The sequence below is a fragment of the Blennius ocellaris genome (assembly GCF_963422515.1).
Source record: "Blennius ocellaris genome assembly, chromosome: 13".
NCBI classification, from domain to species: domain Eukaryota; kingdom Metazoa; phylum Chordata; class Actinopteri; order Blenniiformes; family Blenniidae; genus Blennius; species Blennius ocellaris.
The window spans coordinates 25,486,564-25,503,236 of record NC_137662.1 but is presented as its reverse complement, the minus strand read 5'-3'; the positions used below and the strand labels follow the sequence as shown (position 1 = coordinate 25,503,236).

The following is a 16,673-nucleotide window of genomic DNA, read 5'->3' as shown; positions in this document are numbered from 1 at the left end:
AGCAAACAGTACCTTTTACTCCCCCCCCCCCCCCGAATATGTTGTAATCTGTCTGTTGATGCTTAGATGTGCCTGAGGTGGATTTTGCTTCTCAATTACAGACTGTGCTCCATAGAGTACAGTCTGTAATCCGTCTTTTTTTCCCTCCTCTCCTCACCTCTTGTCTTTCTTTCCCCCATATTTTCTATGTAATTTTGTGGTACTTGTTACAATGACAATAAAGACAATTCTGATTCTTCTGATTCTGATATCTGTACTTTAATCTTTCCTTCCACTAGGATTGTGAGAACAAATATCTACTTTCATGACTTTAAACAGCCTCCTACATCTACATAAGAGCCTGGGGCCTTACTGGGTGGAGTTAATGCTAACTGGCTCATGTCCAGGGTGTAATCTATTACTTCTGAAAGTTTTCCACTGTTTGTGATCAGACTTGTTGCAACATACTTGAGAATTTGTGAACCCACTCATTAATTAGTAATTCTGCTTACAGCAGATGTTAGTCATGGTGATATTTGGAACGCAGCAAACAACCTGTTTCTGTCTATTTACACTTTAGACTTTTAAACAAACAATTCACATTGTATTTTCATTTATTACTTAATTTAAAGGGACAGTGCATATTGATGAACAGACAGTGCTGTAAATATACCAGATTTAGCTCAGAGCTCATTTCCATCTTCAGTCCCACGAGGTAGATCCATACCACCAAACACAAATATACATAGGTACTATACAACGTCTGGAAATTAATGCACACATGAAAACACACCACATAACAATACATATATGACATGACGTACGCTGAAATATACCACATTACCAGACAGTACAACATTTAAAAAAACATTACTACATCGATCCTAAAGAACTAAAATTAGTTACCTTATCACCTATTTCAAATATTAGCCATACACTCCTCCTGAGTTGGTTGACATGCAAGTAAAGAAAGAAAGAAAGAAAGAAAGAGAGAGGGAGTCAACCAGCTCAAATTTGACACCCTAAAATGCTCAAACACTCCCCAAATGTGACACGTTCATCAAGACAATAGAATCAACAACTCTGCTTCTAGGCCAATTGAATGGTGTCATTCGAATATTCATGGTGACACAGTTTGTTTCAGTTAGTTAAACTTGAAAAGAAGCTGCAGCAACAACTAAAGCTTACAACTGTGGGACGTAAAGTTTGATTACCTGCAGTGCCTTGATTTTGTTTTAGTTGTGAATAAATATTTTTTTTTCCACAGTGTACTTTTGTAAGTACAGCTGAATGTCTACTGTAATAGGAAGACAATGGTAAATGTGAAACTTTAGGAAGTTTCCCACCAGAATCAGAGATTTATTGGTTTGTACCAAAATGATGCTGATATGAATGATGCACAAACATGAATGAAGGTCGGCGTTGCTCAGCCTCACACGGGGCTGTCACGGCTGGCGGGCCGGTGCGTGGAGTGTTCTGAACCCAGAAGCAGACTTCAAGCAGAATAGGTGCAATTGTCACAGTTCTTTATTTCGCAGCCATAAACAAGGGGAGCGGGAAGGTGCCCTGCACCCAAACAGAAGCGCTGCGCCGGCAGGACCCCCGCAGCAGGGAGGTGCGCTGCACCCCGTGGGGGGGTGCGGACGGCGCACGGGGAACGCCGCCGGGAGTCCTGCACAGACAAGAGACACACAACGGGCACCACACCCCAGGGAAAACACTACACACCCGTGAAGGACTCACCACACCACAGGGAAGACACACAACACACTTCTTGGAACGGGGACCCGGGGACTCTCAGGCTTCTTGGAACGGGGGCCCGGGGACTCTCCTCTCGGGCTTCTTGGAACGGGGGCCCGGGGACTCTCCTCTTGGGCTTCTTGGAACGGGGGCCCGGGGACTCTCCTCTCGGGCTTCTTGGAACGGGGGCCCGGGGGCTCTCCTCTCGGGCTTCTTGGAACGGGGGCCCGGGGACTCTCCTCTCGGGCTTCTTGGAACGTGAGCCCGGGGGCTCTCCTCTCGGGCTTCTTGGAACGGGCACCCGCCCCGGGGAGGACAAACACAGACTCGCAACAGACAGCAGTCGAGAACAGACCAACAAGCCTCTGGCCCCGGACCCTCCTCACTGCAGGGTTTAAGAGCTTGGAGCAATCAATTACTTGATTGCCTGCAGGAGCGTCAATCAGGACGGGTCCGGTGCTGGAGCGAGGTGTGGATCCTCACAGGGGCACCATTTATGTAGAGATCTCTTCCCTCACAAGGATCACTAGGGACCATTTATGTAGAGATCTCTTCCCTCACAAGGATCACTAGGGACCATTTATGTAGAGTTTTGGCCTTTTGGCTATCGATAATGATTTATGATGATCAAAGATAGTCAATATAATTGTATTGAAAATGTAATCTGATCTGTATCAGATACCTCGGAGCACAACCTGTTTAACAGGACGTGATAGTACGTTCACTGATATCAGTCTCATAAGATACACTGAACAATTAATTAGGAATTTGTAATGAATAGTTAAATTAAGGACAATTGCCACAATTAACAGTGAAGCTTGAAGGATTTCTTATATTTCTTCAGGAGTTCGTCACACAGAAGACGTCGACATTTCCTTCACTTTTGTGCTCATTAATAAAACAGCAAGTAAGCAACAAATATAACACAGATTCTAACTACCCATATAAAGACTGGTGTGTGTGTGTGTGTGCGTGTGTGCGTGTGTGCGTGCGTGCGTGCGTGTGTGTGCGTGCGTGTGCGTGTGTGTGCAATGGACAGGGTTGGGAAGGTTACTTGAATATTGTAATCCATTACAATTATGTAACGTTACAAAAATGTTGTTTCTTTTCCGGACTAAATCTAAATGTTTGATAGGTTTGAGAGGTTGTATCTCGCAGCATGAATCACTGATTGATAATAATTGAAATGTATAAATATGAACCCCGTGTTGCAGGTGGGCCCTTCTTCACTGTAAACCCAGGCTGCACATTTGGGTCTGCAAGGAAGAACGGTCCGAGCTCGTATTATGCAATCTCTGATATATGGAATTTTGTAGCATTATGTAATCTGACATGCATTTTTGTAATCTGTTGTTTGTGTGATTATTAAATTCACTATTGAAGAAGTTAACGCTGTTTCTGCCTCTCCCGGATCAAACAAACACGCAGGAATTCAGGGGAACACAGCTACGAATTCCAACACTGGACCCACGACTGAGTCAACTATTTTTTTGTGTCCTAATTACATAACACCGTTACAAGTAGTCTGTTACTACCCAACCCTGGCAATGGCTAGAGAGAGATAGGTGGAGGGAGTGTATGAGATGAATGATGGAACTACAAGCAAAATGGCGGATCACAATAAACTTCATTAACAATAGCAGGAATAGTCTTCCAACTACCATTAGAGAATCTTCTACTTTTACTGCATTTGAAAAAAGAGTAAGTAAGTAAGTAAGTAAAATGTATTTATAAAGCGCTTTTCACAGATAAAAATCACAAAGTGCTGTACAGGAGAAAAGGTAAAAACAACAATATAAAATGTATATACATGTGTAAAATTTAAGTGACACTAGGGAAAAAAAAAATCCCATCAATCAAAAGCTCTCCTGAATAAACATGTTTTCAGATTCTTCTTAAAAGAGACAACAGAGTCCGCCAGGCGCAGAGACGGGGGCCGAGCGTTCCACAGTCGAGGGGCAACGGACTGAAAAGACGGTTCCCCTCCGGTCTTATAATGGGTCTTAGGGACCACAAGCAGGTTCTGGCCAGACGACCGAAGAGTACGGCCGGAGGAGTACGGCTTCAAAAGGTCCAGGATGTACTGAGAGCTGAAACTCTGGTTAAAGGCTAATCAATCTTGGGATCAATTGTAAAACCTGATTAAATGTTATAGACTAGGAAATGTGTTTATATCACAGGGGTGGTTGTAAATAGGGTATATACTCTATGTCCATGTTTGTTTTTAAATAATAATTGTTGTCTTGAATGTACGAGGACTATGGATATAAAGTAGCTCATGGCTATATCTGGTGCATTTACACAAAGTGACTACTGAGTGTCCATTAATGTGTACGATCCCCTGGAAATATACTAATAAAGAAAGAAAGATGAATACAGCACAGACATAGGCAGCGACATCATCACTCTGACACAGGTCCCGACAAATATGACAGATTTATTACTTTGTTTATATTGTACAGCTTCCCCCTATAAAGCATTTAGTCACCATTATATAAGCAAGTATGATTTTCTCTCCACATATCTCTAAGCACTACTGCATTGAGAAATGTGGTTTTTATCTCTACACGACACAAAACCGGTTTGACCAGACTGATTAGATCCGACGAGGGAGGATTTGTTCCCTGATAACTTAAACATTTACCATCAGCAGTCACCCGTTCAGTCAGTCACACCTCAGACAGTCTGCGGTGGTCCATCATGGCCGTCAACGTCCCCGGTGCCGTGGTGATGGCGGTCTTCTACCTGCTGGTCCTCGGGACCGGCGTCTGGGCCTCCTTCAAGTCCAGACGGGAGCAGAAGAAGAGTGCAGCCACTGGGATGGAGATGGCCCTGCTGGGGAACCGAGGCATCGGCTGGCTGGTGGGGATCTTCACCATGACAGGTGAGGATTTCATTACCCACTGAGTAATCAGAGTATCTGGATGAGATTGAGAAGACTACAGTGTAGTCAGACATCACTCAAGGTAATGACAAGAACATTTGGACCTCCACCCTTCCGGCTGATCAGTTGGACAATTGAGTGTTATTTGTTCTGTTTAGTTTTCTGAAGACTGCCAAAATTAATTCAAAAAATTCAAATTCAAAAAATTCAGATTTCAAAAGATGCCCTGAATTAAAGGTGAGACACATTGTATGAGTTAAATATACATTAGATTACAGATACAACATGCAGTTTTCCACCAAGTTGATCAAATACATAACAATGAGACAAGGGACGTGTTGCACGACTCCTTTACACACTTTAACAATTCTCAGAGTTTTGGTTGGTTTTAAGGGTTGGAGCTTCTCCAGTCTAAATAATAGATGTAAACTCTGCAGGTCAAATAGAAACTGCTCAGTGAAGTGATGTTAACAAGCAAGAGAACTTTCTATCCTCCTTGTAAAGTGCCTGAAATGTACAACGTACACTAAAGTATTGAAACGGTAAAGATCATCTGAAATAGTAAACAAGTACATCAAGTGTCCAATAAGGAATAAAGAATTGGTGCTTCAGTTCTTCAGTATAAAACTATATTACAAGCTTCAGTAGAATGTCTGTGTATTTTTCAGTTTTAAACAGAAGTGACCATTAATGAAGTATTTCTAGAGCCAATAATATGAAAGTATTTTAGATATCTGTACTTTAATCTTTCCTTCCACTATGATTGTGAGAACAAATATCTACTTTCATGACTTTAAACTGCCTCCTACATCTACATAAGAGCCTGTGGCCTTACTGGGTGGAGTTAATGCTAACTGGCTCATGTCCAGGGTGTAATCTATTACTTCTGAAAGTTTTCCACTGTTTGTGATCAGGCTTGTTGCTACATACTTGAGAATTTGTGAACCCACTCATAAATTTTCTTGATGTATGATGTGAGTCATGGTGTTTTTTGGAATGTAGCAAGCTGAACCTGCTTGTGTCTATTTATAACACACTTTCGAATTCAGTTCAGTTTATGCAATGGCATACAGCTTGTAATACCTTTGCTTCACCCTATGGAGTCCACAGGGAAAGGTGGAGCATTTTGGACACACCCAAAGAGTCATAGCAGTGAGACAAACGACTGCTTCCTGTGTGTCTCTGTTAAAAAGCCCATTATAAAATGAGTTGATGTGAATATGATTCGTGAATATGATTCGTTTTGGCCCGGAGCCAAAACACCGCCAGAGGACAGAATTCTGACCGGGGTTACAGAGCAGAACTTTCAGGATAAAAGTTCCCCAGGAACACGGAGCGGCTGACAAAGCACAAGCTCGGCAGGCGACGCATTTATGTCCTCCTTAGGAGACGAACGCAAACCCAGCAATACCCAAGGCGAACGGTCCACCCAGTTACTGTCAGACAGTGCAGCACGCAGCGCTGCCTCAAGGGACCGGTGAAAACGTTCACACAAGCCATTAGCCTGAGGGTGGAATGCAGTCGTACGGTGCACCAGCACACCCAGAGACCCTGCCACCACAGACCACAGCTCTGACACAAACTGGGTGCCCCTGTCTGAAGCTGCCCACTCTTTGACATCATGGCGAAGGCCAGGCCAGACAAACTTTGCCCCAACCAACTTCACCAATGCCCACACACACGGGTGAGAGAGGGAATGAATAGAGTCAAACATGCACTGGCACCATGAAACTGGAACTACGGGATGTGTCGACCCATGGAGACATCACAGAGGAGAGGAAGACTACCCTCATCCAAAACTGCGTTTCCAACCTAAGGCCGGTACCTGTAGACCTGAGAGCCAGGATATCCGAGTGATTGGGTTGGTCAGCAGCCATAGCACAAAAAGCCACCCCCAGATGCACCAGACACACAAGCACGCGAGACAGACAATCAGCGACACGGTTTGCTTTACCAGCCACATACTGGATGTCAGTCGTGAACTCAGAGATGGATATGAAATGGCGCTGCTGGCGAGCAGACCACGGCTCCGTCACCTTAGACATCGCAAAGGTCAACGGTTTGTGATCCACATAAGCTGTGAATGAGCGACCCTCCAAAAGGAAACAGAAATGACGAGTTGCCAGATACAACGCCAACAACTCACGGTCGAAAACATTAGACTTGCGTTCGCTATCTCGTAACTTGCGGCTGAAAAATGCAAGAGGCTGCCAAACTCCAGCCCCCTGCTGTTCCACCACAGCCCCCACCGCTATATCAGACATGTCAGTCGTTAAAGAGATGGGTGCTGAAGGTGCTGGATGGGCTAAAAGAGCTGCATCAGCAAGAGCAGTCTTGGTATTCTCAAAGGCCTGGACACGATCTGGTGTCCAGTCAACTGGATCAGAGCCTTTCTTCACACGCAAAGCCCCATAAAGCGGCTGCAGAAGGTGGGCGGCACGCGGAAGAAAACGGTTGTAGAACTCAATCATGCCCAAAAACTCCTGCAGGGCCTTAACCGAGGCTGGACGAGGGAAATCTGTCACCGCCTGCACCTTAGAAGGCAACGGAATGGCACCCTGAGCTGAAATACCATGACCCAAACAGTCAATCACAGGCAGACCAAACTGGCACTTGGCAGGGTTGACAATAAGGCCGTGTTCCTCAAGGCGCTGAAAAACTTGCTTCAGATGCAACAAATGCTCCTCAACTGAAGAACTCGCCACCAAGATGTCGTCCAGGTAAACAAACAGGAAAACGAGGTCGCACAGCACCGAGTCCATCAACCTCTGAAAAGTCTGTGCTGCCCCTTTAAGGCCAAAAGGCATGCGCAGGAACTCAAAAAGCCCGAACGGGGTAATCACTGCAGTCTGAGGCACATCATCTGCACACAGGAACCTGGTGAGAACCGCCACCAGGTCCACTTTAGAAAACACAGACGTGCCAAACGCACAGAAAAGTCTTGAATATGGTGAACGGGATAGCGATCGTACACAGTGACATTGTTAAGGCGGTGAAAATCTCCACATGGCCGCCATGACCCGTCTGCCTTCGGCACCATATGAAGCGGCGAGGCCCCCGGGCTGTTAGAACGCCTCACGATGCCCAAATGCTCCATATTGGCAAATTCCCCTTTAGCTTTAGCTAGCTTCTCCGCGTCTAAGCATCATGCGCACGCAAAAACCAGCGGCATGAGTGAACAGAAAGTCAGCACCGATAATGGGAACAGTAATGGAGGTGATCACAAAGTCCCACTCAAACTGGCGTCCGTGGAAACATACAGTTAATGACCTACGGCCAAAAGGTGGGGTGGGGGAACCTTTGGCCGCGCTCAACGGAGGTCCTGCTCCCTCCAGCTGGCCGACATGTCCAGGCCAACTGGAGGGAGCAGGAGCTGCTTGAGAGCGGCGTACTTCCCAAGACGCGAGGGAGCACGCAACGGCTGCATGGCCCGACGAGTGGATTGCTGGTCTAAGGCGGCGACGATCAGGTGATACCTGGTCTCATCCTCGGTGATTCCGCACAGTTGGAACAGCGCTTCGACATGCTCGAACCACAAAGCCAAAAGTCAGGAAGCCTCAAAGCCGTGGTGCTGAGGCTGAGGAGACGCGGATGAATCAACGCCACAGTCTCAAACATGTTCAAAACGGGGTCACCAAGGTGGCAGGATAAAGGATACCCTGGAGCTGATGGTGAATCAGTCTTTTATTTCACAACTGCCAAAAACTAAAGACAGAACAGCACAGAACATCCGAACCGTGGGAGACTTAAACCACACCCCCTTCCCACAGTCCTGCTGGGTGAGAGGCCTGGGTCCTAGTGGCGCCACAATATTAAGTGTTCTGTACAGGATGCTCTATAATCTGATGTTAGAGGAGGAAGATGCTCCATAATCTGATGTTCGAGGAGGAAGATGCTCTATAATCTGATGTTTGAGGAGGAAGATGCTCTATAATCTGCTTTTGCTGAAGTCAGAGTACATTAAAGGACCCATACTATACTAAATCGACTTTTCTGTGCTTTAAACATGATAAAAGTGCTATTTGGGGTTCATAAACATCCCCAAAGTGTTTTTTTCATTGATTCCCTCCAGTTTGAGTTCATAGTGATCTTTCGCTGTTCTAACTGGTGGGGGAGCTCAACACCTTGATTCAATTTGATGATGTCACAGAGCTGGAGAAGCCCCGCCTCCAGGAAGATTGACATGCGGAGAAACCAAAACAAAACACGCCCATATCTCCGTCTATGCTGCTTCACATTAAACTGCTGTTTTTGTTGCTGCTGATAACGGTTTTCACCGTCATGTCCACTGGAGAAAATGTGTTTTCACCATCACGTCCACTGGAGAAAATGTGTTTTCACCTTCATGTCCACTGGAGAAAATGTGTTTTCACCTTCATGTCCACTGGAGAAAATGTGTTTTCACCATCACGTCCACTGGAGAAAATGTGTTTTCACCTTCATGTCCACTGGAGAAAATGTGTTTTCACCTTCATGTCCACTGGAGAAAATGTGTTTTCACCTTCATGTCCACTGGAGAAAATGTGTTTTCACCATCATGTCCACTGGAGAAAATGTGTTTTCACCTTCATGTCCACTGGAGAAAATGTGTTTTCACCGTCATGTCCACTGGAGAAAATGTGTTTTCACCGTCATGTCCACTGGAGAAAATGTGTTTTCACCTTCATGTCCACTGGAGAAAATGTGTTTTCACCGTCATGTCCACTGGAGAAAATGTGTTTTCACCTTCATGTCCACTGGAGAAAATGTGTTTTCACCGTCATGTCCACTGGAGAAAATGTGTTTTCACCGTCATGTCCACTGGAGAAAATGTGTTTTCACCTTCATGTCCACTGGAGAAAATGTGTTTTCACCGTCATGTCCACTGGAGAAAATGTGTTTTCACCTTCATGTCCACTGGAGAAAATGTGTTTTTGGGTACAAGTAGTTCTACACTATTTGGCTTGTTGAAGGAAGAAGCACAGCGACGAATGTGGTTGGACTTTTTCTTTTCTTTTCTGCAAAGAATGTGTTTGTTTGTGAGCGACTCTTCACCAAAGAAGCTTCCAGAACTACGGTACTTTGAAACTGGACTTCCTCAGAAGCTCCTCTTGAAACCTGCTGCTATTCCCACAATAAAAGACTAACGAGGCGCCGAGATGTGTCAGTACATTACTACAACGACCAGCTGAGCTGCTGGCTACGTCACCCAGGGGGTGGAGGAGGCGGCTGTGGGCTGGGCTGCAGTCTCCGTGAGGGTGGAGGAGGTGGAGGAGCTGAGAACCACCATCATGAGAGGTGACGTCAGCTCAGTCCAAGAAATACTACAATTTCAAAAGTTTTGAGTGTTTCTACTGGATCACCTACATTATTATCCCATATGAACATAGGATCAACTGTGAAACATGAAATATAGACAAATATGGGTCCTTTGAAGTAACAGGACATTATCTATTGTTTTCAGTACCTTTTGAACTTCGCCAATATAATGAAAGCAGTTTGTTTGTTAGCAGTTACTGTGAATAGGCCACTGTCCTGCCAATAATTGTAATCCTGATACTTTTTATCCTCAACCCTGGATAGAGGAACATTGGAAGCTGGTGAGAATTTAGTAGTTCGGCTGTTATTTACCAGTGATTCTGTGTTTTGTGATCCATCTCTCAGCCACGTGGGTCGGAGGAGCTCTGATTGTTGGCACTGTGGAGATGATGTACACGCCGTCAATGGGACTGATCTGGACACTCATCATGTTCACTGCATTCAGTACGGGGTTCATTGTTGGTAAGAGTTTAGTCATATCTGCCAGACTACTGCTAATCTGGATTTGAGAAACAATCAAAACACAAGAGAATTGAAGAGTTCTTCCAAACACACCATGAAAAACAAGGAACATTTTCTGCTCAGATGTTGGTTTGTGTTTCTGCAAAGAAAGCAACTTCATGGAAACGGTCAATATGATCAAACTATCTGTTAGCATCACAGACAGACATGAGCTAGCATCTCAAGAGCATCAGACCAGTTAAAAATCCACCAGAAACCAGCATCTTCACAATATGGCAATAGAGTAGAACCTCTGAGGAGCGACCTGGTAAGAGCAACACCCTTTACTGGGTCACACCTCACTGAGCATCAACACATTTAACTGTTAACACACCTTAATGAGGACAACCTGCCGAACGCAGACAAAGGCCTGGTTTCCCTGGAAAATTTCAAGCTGAACGACACTTAAATGACCAAAGTACTTGGGCTGGACCAGATTATTAGAATATTCAGGTCATGGGTGATACAGGCTTGCCTCCATTCTGTGCTCCTGCTTCTCTTCTTTAATGTTCCATAACGTAACGTAACGATCCAGAAAATCCCCGCAGAGGGGCGGAGCCTAGCGCACAGCCTGGATGACGATTTTGACGTCATGCATACTTAAGTTTGACTTTCCCTTTCCAGTAAAGAGCATCAAGAGGCTCCATCTGGTCCCACAAGCAAGGAGCTTATAGAGAATTTATACTCGTTTCATGTTGACATTTCATTGTTTTCTGCACCAGAATGTTGCATTAAAACTGACTTTATGTTGAGATAGTCATCATTTTCAGTACTAATTGTTTGATCTTGTAAAAATATAAACAGTTTCATTCCATACACTGTGACCACAACAAAGAAAACCTTTGAAGTATACATTTAAAGGTTATTATACTAGTATTTTACCAGTCTGGTCACTCAGGATGAAACTGGACTGTATGTCGTCCCTCAAGTACATTAAATCTTATTTAATCATTATCTTGTATATATCTTATATACATGTTTATATATTTATTAATATTGAATACATCTTATATACATGTGTATATATGTATTAATATTATATACATCTTGTATTGGTTCAGTCATGTACTATTAAATAATCCTAACATATTTGATGTTTGGTTCGTTCAATAACTGGTCCTACAATTTGTCCTCGTGACTCGTCTCTCCAAAGAGAGGACACCTGTCTTCAGGGGACACTTGCCTTTGAATTGTGGGGCGTCCCTACATCACAGGTTTACTGAAGATGATCTATTAACATCAAAATTATATCTTGAACACTTTAATTCTTATATTCACTGATGCATGTTTTTTTGTTCCATGTGCCGTGAACAATGTTCCATTGTTGAGGAATGGGGGGAAGATGGAGCGTGAGACCGTCAGGCGGATCGGTGCAGCGTCTGCAGTTATGCGGACGTTGTATTGGTCCGTCGTGGTGAAGAAGGAGCTGAGCCAAAAAGCAAAGCTCTGGATTTACCGGTCGATCTTCGTTCCTCCCCTCACCTATGGTCATGAACTATGGGTCATGACTGAAAGAACCAGATCCTGGATACAAACGGCTGAAATGAGCTTCCTCCGTAGGGTGGCTGGGCGTACCCTTAGAGATAGGGGGAGGAGCTCAGTCACCCTTAGAGATAGGGGGAAGAGCTCAGTCACCCTTAGAGATAGGGTGAGGAGCTCAGTCACCCTTAGAGATAGGGGGAGGAGCTCAGTCACCCTTAGAGATAGGGTGAGGAGCTCAGTCACCCTTAGAGATAGGGGGAGGAGCTCAGTCACCCTTAGAGATAGGGGGAGGAGCTCAGTCACTCTTAGAGATAGGGGGAGGAGCTCAGTCACCCTTAGAGATAGGGGGAGGAGCTCAGTCACCCTTAGAGATAGGGTGAGGAGCTCAGTCACCCTTAGAGTTAGGGTGAGGAGCTCAGTCACCCTTAGAGATAGGGTGAGGAGCTCAGTCACCCTTAGAGATAGGGTGAGGAGCTCAGTCACCCTTAGAGATAGGGTTAGGGTTAGTAGAGTAGAGCCGCTTCTCCTCCACATCGAGAGCAGCCAGATGAGGTGGATCGGGCACCTGTTTCAGATGCCCCCCAGACGCCTCCCCAGGGAGGTGTTCCAGGCATGTCCCTCTGGTAGGAGGCCTCGGGGCAGACCTAGGACACTCTGGAGGGACTATGTCTCTCTATGGCCTGGGAACACCTTGGGGTTCCACCAGAAGAGCTGGAGGAAGAGTCTGGGGTGAGGGAAGTCTGGGCCACTCTGCTCAGACTGCTGCCTCCACGACCCGGCCTGGATAAGCGACAGAAAAGGGATGGATAGATGGATGTTTTCTTTTGCTATGGTTTTGTACTGTTTCTTGTTTGCACCAATTTATTCTGTTATACCAACCCACTAGAACATTTTCTTCTTATTGTGAAAATAATACCTGGAAATAAAACGATTTCTGATTCTGAGCAAGACTAAAAAAGCATCAAAACAGCAACATAAACCAGCAAAACCAGAATCAGACAAGTAAAAACCAGCAGAAACCAGAACACCATCAACTCAGCGTCAGACCAGTACAAACTGTAATTAGACAAGAACAAACCAACAGCAAACAACCAACACCAGAGAAACACAATCCAGTTTGATCTAGTTGGTTCTTGAATGCTGTTGTTAAAGTGGGTTTTTCTTGGAATTTTTCAATATATTAAGAAATACATGCTTCCGTTAGTAATTTTTCCAGCCACCATAATCTGTCCAATACATAAAACTCAGAAACATAAATGAATAGAGTGTTGTGGATGTCTATGATGTGTATTGGAATCAGAGTACTCAATGTTGAAATGTTATATTATCAGAGTAAACATTGGAAACCAAACCTTCAGTTTATTAAAAACAGATGCCAAAAATGGCGAACAAGTAATTATGTCATTGTTCATCAGTGTTTGATCCCTATATCTTCAGAAACACTATATACTTTTTGTCTCCTTCTGTTGCACTTTTCTCCTCAGGTGGTTTGTTCTTTGCGAAGCCGATGAGAGACATGAAATGTGTCACCATGACGGATCCGTTTCACTTGAAATATGGAAAAATCGCTGCAGCTGGACTGAGTCTGCTTTCAGTTATGGTGGATGTGGTCTGGGTACCATCAACACTGATTGGACTCGGTAAAAATACATTCTCCTGGGACATAGTTTTATTTTGACAGTCGCTGTAATAACAATCTGGTCTGTCTACTACAAAGGATTTGTTTGTGTTTGCTTTACTAAAACAAAACAAAAAAACAGCACCAACTAGTGGCCCACCATGAAAACGACAATTTCAGCATCGCGTTTTTGCCGTTTCCATGGAAACAAACAGTGTTTTTAGAATGTTGCTGTGTAAACGTGAAACCTTTGTGAAACCAAAACACTGAGTTTTCACTTGAAACGTCGTGGTGTAAACGAGGCTTTATTGTGGCGTTACTGTGATGCTCATTGGCTGCTGTGCTGTGGACCAATCCTGACGGTGTCTGACAGGAGGAACCATGAGTGTGGTCCTGGATGTGTCCTTCTCCGTCTGCATCTGGATCTCTGCTGCCGTGGCCGTGGTCTACACCCTGCTGGGAGGCCTCTACTCCGTGGCCTACACTGATGTCATACAGCTCGTCCTCATCTTCATCAGCTTGGTAAAGGCTGCTGGAGTGTGTGTGTGTGTGTGTGTGTGTGTGTGTGTGTGTGTGTGTGTGTGTGTGTGTGTGTGTGTGTGTGTGTGTGTGTGTGTGTGTGTGTGTGTGTGTGTGTGTGTGTGTGTGTGGTGTCATTACAGCCCACTAGCGGCCAAACATATAAACTACATCTTGTTTGGTGTTTCTGCTATTTATATAGGAATGGCCGTCATTTTCAAAGTGTTGTAGTGTATATGTAAAACATTTCTGAGAAAAAAGTAAAATCCTTGCCGCAAGCTGCCATGGTTGGGACTTCGCACTCTGGCCTGTTGAGGTCAGCCCAATTATGGCCCTTCACCAGAGGATTTTCTTTTGAAGGAGTTTTAGGACTTTTCTTGAAAGCCAGCTAAGCACCAGCCTAGCTAACCCCGTAATATCCATTTTGAAGGTTTTGGGTTTGGGGCTTTTATTTTGAAAGCAAGGACTTGCAGGTTTACTGGCCAAAGTTCGATTGACATCCAGATGCTCAATACGGTGAATTGCAGAACAATGTTCTCCTCAGGGTAGAATGGGGTTTTCTCTCCTGGATCATCAGTCCCGTATCATTCTTTCATCAGTCTTTATATTTTGTTACGGGCAGTTGGTGTTGGTGGTGTGGTTGGGTGTGTGTGTGTGCATTGGTACACATGTTTTTATTTTAAATTTATTCAATTTTATGTGAAGCACTTTGTGTTCCGAATTTTCATTGTATGAAAAATGCTCCAGAAATAAAGTTTGATTTCATTTGATCATTCAGGATCCTTGCCCCCTGGCAAGGCTGGTGGAAGGGTTAGGGTTAGGGTTAGGGTTAGGGTTAGGGTTAGGGTTAGGGTTATCCAAACACTAACCCTGACACCTAAAGTATATTTCTATATAATCTGATACGGTTCAAGGAGGGTCAGAAAGAAAACCTCCCAGGCTCTGTGTATTTATTGTTCCTTGTCTTTTTCCTACAGGTTGTCTGTGTTCCCTTCGTCATGATGAACCCTCACACCGTGAACATCAGCCAGACTCTGCTGAACAACTCTTTACACGCTCCATGGATTGGCACACCAGACGTTAGAAAGACATGGTTACTGATTGATGAGTTCTGCTCCTTGGTAAGATGAGGCAACAACATCAAGTAATATATCTCCTACAGTCTCACTGCACTAGGACAGCTCATGTCATCTGTGTTTCTGACACTTCAAAACTACATTTGTGGACGAAAATCAGCAGATTTAATTATTTTATTTACTGCATTTTGTTTTGAAGGCACTGGGCTGTCTGGGATATCAGGCCATCCACCAGAGAATCTTGTCGTCTTCTTCTACTGCGACGGCCAAGTTCACATGCTTTGTTGCTGCTTTCATCATGTTTCTATTTATGATTCCTCTCGTACTGCTCGGGGCGGCCGTGTCGTCTACAGGTAATCAACAGCTTTGCTTCCTGCAGTCAATTGTGAAAAATGGTGTCTGTGTTATGGTCAAGGAAAATCTAATGTCATTGTGAAAAATTGTCCCTCTGGAGGCTCCTGCTGAGGAAGAGGATCAAAGTGTTTCCTGGTTTCTTCATAGGGGTGTAGAAGATAAATGAGAAGGTTTTCAACTGGATTAGCAGTTTCCATCAAGCAGCCATCTACAACTCATCAGTAATGAATTCATACACTTATATAATGATGATGTCTGCATAGAGACTCGTTTACAAATCATTCTCTGTGCAAGTGAATAAAGTCTCCCATGTTACGGTCCCTAATATCAAACAGCACACATCTGGTAGTGGAACCCTGATCTGAGTCACAATATTCCTTTTCTATTGTCTTAGTGCTCAATGTCAACTGGTGAAGTACCGCCCTCCCTCAAACTGCAGCTATCAGATCCATATTCAAGAAGTACAACCTGGATCCAGAGCTCCTCTCAAACCACCACCCTCTCTCAAACTCTCCCTTTCTGACAAAGATTCTGGAAAAGGTCGTCACCCTGCAGCTTCAAGGACATCTCCGATCCCAACAACGTCCTCAGACGTTTCAATCAGGTTTGAGACCCTCCGACAGCACAAAGACTGCTCTGACAGAGTTTTGAATAAGCTCCTGAGAGCAGAAGACTCTGGCTCCCCCAGCCTACTGATCCTGCTCCACCTACTCAGTGCCGCCGGGTTCCACCAAGACTGAAACAATGAGATTGTGGATACAAGTGTCAGGACTCGTGGTGGAGCCATTGGTCCTCCACAGTGAAAGGAGGCAGCTAAAGTGGTTCAGGACAACGGCTAAGAGATCCACTGGTGTCCTCTAAGTGAACCAAGGACATCCGACTCAGCCCCTCAGCCCGGTCCAAACTACCAGGAGAAATGACATCTCTTGGATGGTCTTCCAGAAGCTTGATGTCCTTCAGAAGTGTTGGGGGAAGAAAGGGGTGTCCGGGCTGATTGTCTCTCCATACTGCCACTGGGACCGTATGCAGGCCAAGTTGGATAGAAGATGAATGAATTAAGCATTTTAGGTCTATCAGTCCAACTCTTTCATTCTCCTGTTTCTGTCCTTCAGACTGGAACATGACCTCCTATGGTTCTCCATCTCCATACGACCGTGGGGAAGCAGTTCTGGTCCTGCCCATCGCCCTGCAGCACCTCACCCCGACCTTCGTCTCCATCATC

At 44.8% G+C, this 16,673-nt stretch overlaps 1 protein-coding gene across 1 annotated transcript in view; it reads left to right on the top strand.

Annotated features, from left to right (window-relative positions):
* Positions 1-4,416: 4,416 nt before the first annotated feature.
* LOC308138672 (high-affinity choline transporter 1-like) overlaps positions 4,417-16,673 on the top strand; it is a 13,373-nt gene continuing 1,116 nt past the window's right edge. The window contains exons 1-7 of the mRNA XM_080507886.1: positions 4,417-4,603; positions 10,247-10,363; positions 13,369-13,499; positions 13,884-14,024; positions 14,999-15,142; positions 15,321-15,450; positions 16,564-16,673. The exon at positions 16,564-16,673 is cut by the window's right edge and continues 108 nt beyond it. Of these exons, the coding sequence (XP_080364012.1) occupies positions 4,420-4,603; positions 10,247-10,363; positions 13,369-13,499; positions 13,884-14,024; positions 14,999-15,142; positions 15,321-15,450; positions 16,564-16,673 (957 nt within the window). The 5' untranslated portion in view covers positions 4,417-4,419. The remainder of the gene's footprint in view (positions 4,604-10,246; positions 10,364-13,368; positions 13,500-13,883; positions 14,025-14,998; positions 15,143-15,320; positions 15,451-16,563) is intronic.